This window comes from Dipodomys ordii, unplaced genomic scaffold (assembly GCF_000151885.1).
Source record: "Dipodomys ordii isolate 6190 unplaced genomic scaffold, Dord_2.0 Scaffold17, whole genome shotgun sequence".
Taxonomy (NCBI): domain Eukaryota; kingdom Metazoa; phylum Chordata; class Mammalia; order Rodentia; family Heteromyidae; genus Dipodomys; species Dipodomys ordii.
Window position 1 is genome coordinate 15,372,910 of NW_012267233.1, and position 12,018 is coordinate 15,384,927.

The following is a 12,018-nucleotide window of genomic DNA, read 5'->3' on the forward strand; positions in this document are numbered from 1 at the left end:
CTGAGGCCCTGGGTTCCATTCCTCAGCACCACATAAGCAAAAAGAAAAAAGCCAGAAGTGGCGCTGTGGCTCAAGTGGTAGAGCGCTAGCCTTCAGCTGAAGAGCTGAGGGACAGCGCCCAGGCCCAGAGTTCAGGCCCCATGACCGACAAAAAAAATAGAAAAAAGAAGAAATACACAATCACAGGAGAAAGAGAGACTGATAGGGTAAATTGACAATAATAAACATCTGTCCAAATGTAACAATGAAATTCTCCTCTATATTATTCATGTAAGCTAATAAAAAGTAAAGAAATACAAAATGGTGTCCATTTTTAATGAATAGGTTGTTAAATGCCATGAGATTCCTGCTTCAAATTTCAGGGGCAATGCCCATGAAACAGTTCAACTTAGGTTATTCACAACTTAATCGTTTTGCTGTAGTCAAATATGTCGTGTTTTCATTGCTATGGCACTTGAAGATGAACTGCTAGAGTTTGCTGATAGAGCCAGGATTAAGAGAATGACAAGGCTGGGTATAATCCCAGCAATTCAAAATGGTGAGATTTGAGTTGCAGTTCAAAGCCACACACACATACAATTTTGAGACTTTTATCTCCCACTAATCAGCAAAAGCAGGAACAGAAAGTATGGCCTAAGTAGTAAAACACCAACTATGTACAGAAAAAGCTAATCAACAGCCCGAGTCCCTGAGTTCAAGCACAAGTTCAAGTCCCTGATACCAGCACAAAATAAACAAAAAAAGAAGTAACAAAAAAACATGCACACCAACATATTCATTTAATAAAAGTTCAGGGGCTGGGAAGTTGGCTCAGTGGTAGAGCGCTTGCCTTGCATGCCTGAGGCCCTGGGTTCGATTCCTCAGCACCCCACATAAAAAAAAAGAAGAAAGCCGGAAGTGGTGCTGTGGCTCAAGTGGTAGAAAGCTGGCCTTGAGCTGAAGAGCTGAGGGACAGTGCCCAGGCCCAGAGTTCAGGCCCCATGACTGGACCCAAAAATAAATAAATAAAAGTTCAGATAATAAAAAGTGCTACAAGGTGTTGGAAAACATAGCACACAGTAAAAAAGAAACCCAAGTAACCAATCTTTTCATTTCTTTTCTTTTTTCTTTTTTGTGTGTCTTCCAGTCCTAGATTTGAACTCAGGGCCTGGGTACTATATCTGAGCTTTTGTGCTCAAAATTAGCCCTTTACCTCTTGCAGCCACAACTCCATTTTTTTGTGGTGGTCAATTGGAGATGAGAGTCTTGTGGACTTTCCTGCTGGGCTGGTTTTGAACCATGATCCTAAGATCTAAGCTTACTGAGTAGATAGGATTACAGGCTTGAGGCCACCTACTCCCAGCTTCCAGTAACCATTTCAAAGTAACATATCAAGGTAAGGTGCTAGTGCCAGAGACTAGCCAGCCCAGTTTCGCAGGAAAGTCCATGAGTATCTTATCTCCACTTACCCACCAGAAAACCAGAAGTAGCGATGTGGCTCAGTAGTAGAGCACTAGCCTTGAGCAAAAAGAGTTCTGGGACAGCAACCAAGCCCTGAGTTCAAGCCCCACAACCAACAACAAATCAAGAAAACCAAATTGCCTAAAGAACCATCAGATTGTAGCAATGGACATTTTTATTGTATATTCACTTATAATCATTAATCTTCACTTTAAGGAGAAACTGAGGGGTTAATAGCATGGCCCAAACAGGTAGATTGCCTGTCTAGTATTTATGGCCCTGTGTTCAAACACCAGGAGAGAGAGAGAGGGACAGAGGAGAAAAGAAAAGAGAAGAAAGGGGGAGAGGGAAAGTGGAGGAGTGGGAGAGAGGGTGAGAGGGAGGGAAGAAGGGAAGGTGAGAGGGAGGAAGGGAAGGAGGGAGTGGAGAGAGAGGAAGAGAGCGAGACAACTGAATAGTTGGATATAACATTTTTTCTTTTCCTTTTTTTTTCCTTGAGAGGCTGGTCTCAAATTAACAATTCTGCCTTATTCTTCAAGGCACTGGGAGTATAGGTATGCACTAAAACACCCAGCAAGGTAACTTTCAATATACTGTCTTTTTCACTGAAGATGTCTTTCTAAATTAAGAGGGCAAGGGTTGGGGTTAGCTTAGAGGAGGAGCACTTGCCTGGCAAGTGCAAGGCCGTGGGTTCTGTCCTCAGCTCTGGGGGCGGAGGGGGGGAACTATAAAAGAACAAAAGATAAAAACAAAAGGCAATTAAATTAAGACTTTTCTTCTAGTATCTATACTGACCATTTATGTACATTTGCTGGGGATGGAAACTAGGGTTTCAAGAATGCTAAGCATATGCTCTCCCACTAAGTGATACCCAGCCCTGAATTTTGCTTTGTAATAGTATATTAAATATTTCAACATATGCTAAGAATGAAACTGTCCCTGAAAATGTGTTTAATGCCTTATCTCCAATGTGACTATATAGGGAGATAAGGTCTATATATGGAAACAAGGTCTTTAGTGGGTAACAATTTTAAGTGAGATCATAAGAACAGATGTTTCCAGCTGGAGGCAGGAGGCTCACGCCTGTAATCCTAGCTACTCAGGAGGCTGAGATCTGAGGATCACGGTTCAAAGCTAGCCCGGACAGGAAAGCCTGCGAGACTCTTATCTCCAATAAACCACCAGAAAACCGGAAGTGGCGCTGTGGCTCAAGTGGTAGAGTTTTTGCCTTGAGCTGAAGAGCTGAGGCACAGTGCCCAGGCCCAGAGTTCAAGCCCCAGACAGACAAAAAACAAACAAACAAACAAAAACCACACAGATGTTTCTAATCACATAGAACTAAACCAAGGTTATGGCTTTTAAAAATAATGAGGAAGTTTAACACTAACCATTTACAAGCCAGGCATGGTAGTGCTCGACTATAATCTCAGCCTTTCTGGTGTGGCAAGGCAGGAACATTAGTTTGAGGCCACCCTGGGCTATGACAAAATCTTTTGGGCAGGTGTGGCATCTACAACAAGTTCTGAAAGTAACCTAGATGGACTTGGTGATATTCTCAAAATAGATGTCAAGGAGTCATCTACATTGTATTCAAGCTTGCGTTCTGATAGATTAGCATGTAACTGCTTATTAGCATTTTGAAGATCATTCATGACCATTAAGATTTAAGATTTTAAAATTTACTTTTCTAATACATTATGCATCAAATATCCTATCTTAGTAATTAATGAATTTGGAAGACAATCTAGACCTCATTTTATCATCCCCAAATATATCATGCTAGAGTGACTATAATTGTGAATATATTACAGAAACTCAAGAGGCTAAAAGCAGTAATCGTTACTTTAAAAAAAATAATTTTACTAATTCTTAAGAAGCCAAAATGAACTCAAGATGAAAGGAATGAAGAGCAAATAGTGTAGAGGTGTGCATCAAAAATAGTCTTCACATTCTTCTGCAATTCACCACCATTACCATCAAAAAAATTCAAAAACCAAAAAAATTCCACCGTCTGACATTGAATCTTATCTTAGATGTAATCACCTTACAAAAATCTACCTTTAAGATCATCCAAAGTTCACGTTCACTTAGTCATAACCACTTCAAAAGACAGGGCAATTTCATCCATGCACTGACAAAGTTGAAAGCATTTAAAAGTTCCTTAAATACTGTTTTTTGCTGGATCTATATTTCAGCCGATTCTTGGGTAATCTTTTAAAGGATACACTCTGTCATTGCTGCAATGTCCAGTTTCTCAATATCAGGTGAGCCAGGGCAACATTTCTTGAATTCTTTTCGAAGATCAAAGAAGGAATAGAAGCATTCAGGTAGTAATACATTCTGAGGAGTACAAGGTAGAGATTGTAAACTAGGTGAATTGGAACTCAAGTACTAACAATTAAATATAAGTCTATCATACTGCCACCTGAGCTATGACCCAGCCCACAACATTTAGAAATATATGACTCATCCAGTGCATTATATGTATGTATAGAAATGTCACAATGAACTCTACCTTGCACAACTAATACATGCCAAGAAAAAAAGAAGAAAACAAAAAAAGACTGTAGCCAACCATAAATGGCTCACACTTGTAATCCTAGCTACTCAGGAGGCTGAAATTTGAGGATCATGGTCCAAAGCCAGTTCTTGCAGTAAAATTGTTAAGACTCTTATCTCCAATTAACCACCTAAAAGCCAGAAGTAGAACTGTGGCCCAAGAGGTAGAGCGCAAGCCCTGAACAACAACAAAAGCCCAGAGTCCAATTCACCCAAGCCCCAAGTTCCATATATACTTTGTGTAGAAGTAGCTTTTTCTTAAATATCGGGTCTAATTATTATATTAGTTCCTGAATACAAGCCTTACCAAAAAAAAAAAAATCTTGTTTTAACAAAATAGACTGGAACATTAGTGCTCTATTATTCATCCCGTTCAAAACATTTCTGAAGGTATAACACATTTGGGTTCTTACACTTTCAGCCTATAATTATTTTGGAACATCTGTGTTTTCAGCTGTCAGTTTTCTCACAGATGCATAAGTTTAGACAATAAGTTAACTTATAATATTTAGTAGAGTTCTAACTACTGTGTCCTAGTAATATATACTTTAGTATTGTTAGTTTAAAATGGTAAACACTTAACTGAAAGATTATTTTGGTCACAAACTACACACCACATTCGTTTTCCTGCACACTATTTTGATTATGCCTTGCAACTCAAAATGAGACTTTAAAATATGGATCACAGGTCATGAGCCTCAGCAACAAACAAAAAATAAAGACTGTTTAAAAATAATTGTTACATATAGATTATTTATTTTAATAAATAATTTATTGCAAGTTGTTTTGCTTTATTATATAATTATTTTATATTTTGTTTAAAGATAGGATCTTCTTAAGTAGCCTAGTCTGGCCTCCTGCCCCAGCCTTCTGAGTTCTAAGATCATAAGCATGTACTACTATACCTAGCTAATTCTAAAAAACAAAATTTAGATTTCTTTAATAACTACAAAATATTTTGTATATATTTCTACTCACTTGTTGGTTCAAATATAAAGGAAATAAAGGCTTTAATACTTATGAAATATCTCTGCAATATCTCATCTATCCAGTACCTTCTTTGGATTCTGAGATGTTGGCCTTTTGTGCTATATTTAAAGCTAGAGGCTATAGTTGGGTGCTAGTTGCTCAAGCCTGTAATCCTATCTACTGTGGAGGCTGAGATTCAAGGATTGCAGTTTGAAGCTAGCCTGGGCAAGAAAGTCTATGAGATTTTTATTGCCAATAAACTACTCAGAAAAAGCCAGAAGTGGGGATATGGTTCAAGTGGTAGAATGCTAGCCTTGAGCAAAAGAAACTTAGGGACAGCCGGGCCCTGGTGGCTCACGCCTATAATCCTAGCTACTCAGGAGGCTGAGATCTGAGGATCTCGGTTCAAAGCCAGCCCGGGCAGGAGAGACCTGAGAGACTCCTATCTCCAATAAACCACCAGAAAACCGGAAGTGGCGCTGTAGCTCAAGTGGTAGAGCACTTGCCTTGAGCTGAAGAGCTGAGGGACAGCGCCCAGGCCCAGAGTTCAAGCCCCCACAACCGACAAAAAAAAAAAAAGAAACTTAGGGACAATGTCCAGGCCCTGAGTTCAAGCCCTAGGACTGGCAAAAATTAAAAAAGAAATAAATTTTTAGAAAGGCAGCTCAGTGATGGTTGTTCTCGTTTGTATTCCTAGTTATCAGAAGGCTGAAATCTAAGGCTCATGGTTCAAACCGAATCCAAACAGAAAAGTCCATGAGACTCTTATTTCTAGCCAGCAAAAAGCTGAAAGTGATGTAGCTAAGTGTTAAGAGTATCAGCTCCACAGTAAGAAGGAATCAAGTGAGAGAGACCTTAAGCACCCTAAACACCCAAACATATTGATGCACACAATCACACACACACACACACACACACACACACACACACACACGATGTTTGTAGTAGTAACTCCTACTTACAGTGGTAAGAAATCCATTTACATAGCTGCATCTATTTAAAATAGTGAGCATCTTATTTACTACTTATAAAAATGTTTAAGGTACATTAAATCATAATCTATAGAGGTCTGTAAAAATGCTTTCCTACGTATGGTGACTTGTGCTTGTCATCCTACCTACCATGAGAAGCATGAACAAAAGGAAGGATCAGAGTCAAGGCTAGCAGGAGCAAAAATAACTAGTACAAAGAGATCTGGAGATGTGACCCAAATGGTACAACCCCTGTCCAGCAAGCACGTCTCGTTCTAAATTCAAACCCCAGTACTGCCAAAAAGGAAGGAAGGAAGGAAGGAAGGAAGGAAGGAAGGAAGGAAGGGAGGAAGGGAGGGAGGGAGGGGAAGGAAGGAAGGAAGGAAGGAAGGAAGGAAGGAAGGAAGGGAGGGAGGGAGGGAAGGAGGGAGGGAGGGAGGGAAGGAAGGAGGGAGGGAGGGAGGGAAGGAGGGAGGGAGGGAGGGAAGGAGGGAGGGAGGGAGGGAAGGAGGGAAGGGCAGGCAAGTTTTCTAAAGAAATCTGGAAGAATATATCCAGAAATGTTTATTTTAGAAAAACTTTTTTTGGATGGGCACCAGTGGCTCAGGCTTGTAAACCTAGCTACTCAGGAGGCTGAGATCTGAGAATCATGGTTCAAAGCCAGCCAGAACAGGAAAGTTAGTGAGACTCTTATCTCAAATCAGCCACTGGAAAACCAGAAGTGGCACTGTGGCTATAAAGTGGTAGAATGCTTGTCTTGGGCTGAAGAACTCAACTTTTTTGTGCTCTAGTCCTGGGCTTGAACTCAAGGCTTGGTTAAGATTTTATTCCTCTCCATATGTCTTTTGAGAAATAAACTCTCGTATATCTCATCTCTATTTCCGGATCAAATATACAGTAACTGGTCTAAACCTTCCATAAAATTATTACTAAGGACCTTGTAAAAGGCAGAGAAACTTAAGTTTCTCCTTTAGACTTGTTTTTTTTTTCATTGTTTTCTGGTTTTTGAGCTGAACTATAGAATCCTGGCTGATTTCAAACTCGGATCATCCTACCTCACCCTCCAGAGATCTGGAATTACAGGCATGAATCAGCACAGCTGGCTTCTCTTTCAGACTTCAATTATACATTTAACTAACTCCCCAGGTTTCCCTACTTCAGGGACTGAAGAGAAAGATACTATGCCCTGGCTCTATTTGTCTACGTTATCAATTGTCAAACTCCAGCTTTCACTGCAAAATTTTCCTCAGTTACCTAAATATATTTTCTCTTTTCAAGCTCAGCAACTGCCTTTTTGTTTTACTACCAAAAAAAAAAGCCACAGTCCAAATTAATTTGCATTAGCAGTAATGACGTGTTAACAATGATTGGCTAAAGTGGGTAGCTCACTCTAGACTGTTCTACAGTGTTTACATGTTCTTCCCAGTGAGAGAATTCACATTCTGCCTAGGATAAGACTGCATTTTATCACTCCATAGTCTCTTCCAAATCAGGAAAGTTAGCAAAGGTGAAAGATAAGTACAAGCACATTGATGGACTTAGGTTTTGAACATTTACTTAACGTCAAAGTGAAGTGCACTGTAATTAATATTTAGATGTGATTTAGACAGTCTTGAAAGGGGATTTTATTTTTTCCTGTTCATGGGGCTTGAATGCTGGGCCTGGGCGCTGTTCCCGAGCTCTTCGGCTCAGCGCCAGCGCTTTACCACTTGAGCCACAGCACCACTTCCTTAGGCAGTCTTTTTAATGAAGTTACTAGAAATAATTTAATTTAAAAGATTAAAAGATTTACTTGAGTACTTTTGCTCCTCCTTTTTTAGAATAAAGCATTTCCACAAATGGAAATATAATTACATATTAAAATATTTTCCTTCCACACTTGGGGAGAAGTTCAGACCCTTCATTAGCTTTGGGAAAGGGAAACAAGTACTTTGAAAAGTAAAGTTCATACCTACACACACACACAAAAGGGACTGTAATGTCACCAAAAGGTATCTATAAAGTTATAAAAGTACTGCAATCCCAAGCATCTGTGGGAAATAGTCATGTATTTTTCATTGTGATAAAACACTAAATATTGAACATTTTCCCATATTACTAATTTACTGTACCACTAAACACATTCCCCAGACCCTCAATCAACAATTTTCAAGTGTACAATTCCATACGATTAAGTACTTTCACTTGGATGTATTTGTGTGTGTGTCTGTGTGGCTATGTGTGTGTGAGACCACCCATTCTTGGGGATAGAACCCAGGAATTTTCACATTAAGTGAGCTACAACTTTAACCCAGTACATTAAAATTTTCCAAACATCACATCCACGCTTTGTCTTCCCATACTGAAATTCTGCACCTATAAGACGATTATCCCTCGTAGGCAGAAACTCGTAAAAATATAATAAGAATAATTTGAATAAATCACTTTTTAAAAAGCCTGGACTCGCTCGCCAAAAGCCCAATCATTTTTCCAGAGGCCAGCATAAATAGAATAACTTGGAAACTTTTATTTTAAGCTTCCAGTCATTTCCAAAAAGTATGGGTTTTTCGTTTTTGTTTTTCAGAAGCCAGCACTCACCTTCTTGGAAGCCTCGGGATGCAGGATTTGCCTGACATGAAGTTGTCCATCAGTACAGAGACAGAAGGAAGTTCCTACCCCAATATTCAGTTCATTGCTTACTGACTGGTTAAACTGTAAGAAAAAGACGTCCACAGGGAAGGATGCAATAGATACAGAATTTATAAATTCGTCAATGTCGCACTTGGCAATAACCTGGGAACATCGTGGTGCAGACGCTAAAGTGGGATACCAGGGCTGGCAAAAGATGACCAAGAATCCTCTCCCATACACTGGCCAGCTTGCTTTGGGAAGGCCGCTTTCTCGCATAATGCCTTTTGCCCTCATTTCCAGCGCAGCCCGCGCCCACCGCCTGATCTTTAGGGTACATCCGTCAGGACCGGCCGGGACGTCTTTGTCACCAGCAGGTTGCTTTCACATTACATCATCATTTCCTGATGTGACTTTTTTTTTTTATGTTTGGACGTGCCATGCTCAAGATATAAATTTAAAATAAACAAAAGCGGGTAAAGACCTTCGTAACGGCCGGTCACTTTTCTTAGAATAGACCCTAGAAATGATCATTTTCTTCCAGAATTCCAAACTCATGTGCGGGGCAGAGGCCGCGAGCGTGCGGCGCCGCAGGTACGCAGCGCCCCGCCCTACCGCGATTCCCGCACTCGTCAGCACCCCCCCCCCTTCCCGGGGAGAAGCGTTTTTGAGGTCATTTCAAGCCCAATAAGGGGATTCCAGCAGTTCCCCGGTGACCCGGCCGGCAGCCCTACGAGTTCCGACCTGCAAACCCGCCCTGGGATTGGATCGAGGCCACGGAAGAACGACGGAACCGAGCCTTTCTTTTAGAAGTTCAGAAGACGGAAACCAGGCAGGCTTTCGTGGTGGGAGCACCGAGCGCGGGGCGAGTGCGCCCCCGGCGTGCGCCCGGCGCCCGAGCTGCGGACCCCGCCGACCCGCGCGCCACGGGGTCGGGATGCGGGGACGGGGACTCCGCGCTGCACCCACACGACCGGTGACACGCGGCCCTTCTACCCCCCCTTCCCCAGGAACCACTCAGGACGCAACTCCACAACGAACAAAATTGGGATCCCAAATCTTGGGATTTGGGGGTGGAGACACCCTTCCCCAAGGACGTCGAGGGTGGCGCCCACCAACGCCGCGGGGAGTCTTCCCACCCCTGGGTCGGGGCGGGGGGCCGCCCTGAGAGGGCGTGGAGCGGGCGGTGGGGTCGGGCCCTCTCGGAACCCGGGGGAAGGTGGCGCGGCTCAGGGCTGTCACCTGTCGGAGGGCTTGGTCCAGCTGCGGCGCGGAGGACAGGCTTTCGGCGTCTATTTTAGTTTCTTCTTTACAATCCTCCGTCAGTTCCAACTGATCCGGTCTAACTAGTACTTCGTGCAACTGTCCCACCTCCAGCAGGGAGAGAAGGGTCAGTTTTCCCCACCGTCGATTCGGAAATGCCTTCCCCGCCGCCCTCTCCCGCCCGCCTGCGCCCCAGGAGGGGTCCAGCCGCAGAATCCCAGCTCGTTAGCCGCCCGCGGCTCCGGTGGCCCCGGGCCCCCTCCCCCAGAGTCTCGGGAGCCCACCCCCGTCGCGCCCGCGCGTCCCCGGACCCGCCGCGAATCCAGCTCGGCCGCGCCTCGACACCTGGGCCAGATTTCGGGAGACTGAAATGGCTCCAAGGCGGGTGGAGAACAAGTTTGGTTTTACTCAGGATCTCGGTAGGCCTCGGGTCCGGCCGCACAAGCGGGCAAACCAGTCCTCCCCCCCCCTCCCCTTTAAACCTATCCCCTCTCCGACTTCTTCAACAACGTCTTGCCCCGTTCCCAGTCGCTGAACAAAAACGTGCTGAGGTTACCTTCTTGTTAGCCAGATCCACGACTTTCCATAACAGCAGAATCAGCTCCTTCTCATCCGAACCCAACTTGGCTCCGGTGGCCCCAGCAGTGATCCCGAAAAGCACCACCAGGTAATCCGGAGACGCCGTCATGACGATAGGTGGGGAGGGGGAGAAGGGGGGTCGGGAGGAGGTGAGGAGGGTTGGAAGTGAGAACGAGAAAACCTGTGCTTTAAAAAAAAAAAAAGTCCTCTTCTAAGAGAAAAAGAAAGAGCGCCCACCCCCCCTCCTCGCTGCCGCCGGTGCGAAAGGCGGTAACCAACCACCCAGCCTACACCTGGCCCGGCCGGGGCTCCACGCCCAGGGCAGGAAGGGGGGTGGGAAGGAGGGCGCAGGAGGCCAGGCCTTTTTGTATTCAATTGCCCGTGCGTCGCTGCTGAGCCAGGAGCCGGGCTGCACCCCCGGGAGGCGCGCAATGGCTGAAAGCTTTTCTGTTTGGGGATGTGGCTCTACCTGCCCGCCCCTTCCCCTCCCCCACGTGGTGCAGGTAAGAGACACCTGGCGGCGCCGGCCCATTGGCTCCTTCAAACCACGACGTGGCGGGGGGGGGGGGGGGGGGGGGGGGGGGGCCCCGGGGGGGGGGGGGGGGGGGGGGGGAGGGGGTGAAGGCCGCCCGAGGAAGGGGAGGAGGAGGCGGGAGACAATGGCTGGATGAATGGAGAAGGCCCGGGAGAGAGAGCAGGAAGGGGAGGCCAGAGGGGCGGGGAAGAGGTGGCTGCCACTCGGAGGGTCGAACGAGTCAGACTGGGAGAGGGTGAGGGGGGGGTCCCCGCTGGAGGTTACCGGGGTTGTGTGTTAGGGGACGGGGGTGGAGGGAAGGTTGGCTGTGGGGAGCGACGCCCACAGTTCTGGAGGGTCGAGCGCCAAAGGCCAGGCGCTGGGAAGCGAAAGGAGGCCAGAGGTGAGGCCCGGGCCACCGAGCAGCGCAGGGTGCGGCGCCCAAGAGGGCGAGCCGCGGTGGGAGGGACCGGCCAACGGCAGCCGGGAGGTGGCTGGGGCAGTTGCCGAACCCCGGAAAAGCCGCTCCTCTGCCTAACACACCTTGGAGTGCAAACAGCCGGGGGAAGTCCAGCCGGCCCGGCCCTTCCCCGGGTCGGAGCCGGGCGCACGCCCCCCCCCCCCCAGCACGCGCCGCGTCCCGCGGCGGAGAGGGGGTGGGGAGGAACCTCTCCCGGGACGCCCGGGGCTGGACGCCCGGACACCTGGTCACGCCCCAGGACGCTGTTACTCACCGCGCGCCCCACCGCTGGGGACCCCCGAGAGGAAATCCAGTCTCCAGACTCCCTACTCTCTCAAGTCCTTTAATTGCTACCTGTTTGGTTTCTCGCGGCTGCTAGTTGGAGGCAGCAAAGCCCTCCTTCAGGGCTGGGGCGCTCCCACTTTGATTTGTCTGGGGCCCGAAATGAAATTGCTCCTGCCTTCGTCTACCTAATAAAAGTTTGCCTAAATCGGGCCAGACCCAACTTTGTTCCTTCACCGGGCGTTGGAATCCGCAGGCCCTCCATGCCTGCCTCCTCTGGGGGAGTGTGACTTCCCGGGGTCCCTGGTGAACTTGCTTCTCTAGCTCCAGCTTGGTGGGCGCCGTGGCCGGAGCGTCGGCCAGGCCCTTTCTCG

At 46.2% G+C, this 12,018-nt stretch overlaps 1 protein-coding gene across 2 annotated transcripts in view; it reads right to left on the reverse strand.

The window, feature by feature from the left end:
- Esrp1 (epithelial splicing regulatory protein 1) overlaps positions 1–10,859 on the reverse strand; it is a 67,246-nt gene extending 56,387 nt beyond the window's left edge. Inside the window, exons 1-4 of one of the 2 annotated variants that reach the window (XM_013012424.1) lie at positions 10,366–10,798; positions 9,789–9,917; positions 8,517–8,630; positions 3,666–3,780 (exon numbers count right to left, since the gene is read on the reverse strand). In XM_013012424.1, coding sequence (XP_012867878.1) covers positions 3,666–3,780; positions 8,517–8,630; positions 9,789–9,917; positions 10,366–10,497 — 490 coding nt within the window. In that variant the 5' untranslated portion in view covers positions 10,498–10,798. Of the gene's footprint in view, positions 1–3,665; positions 3,781–8,516; positions 8,631–9,788; positions 9,918–10,365 lie in introns of both variants that reach the window. The other variant, XM_013012423.1, reaches the window with a different exon arrangement.
- Positions 10,860–12,018: the final 1,159 nt, after the last annotated feature.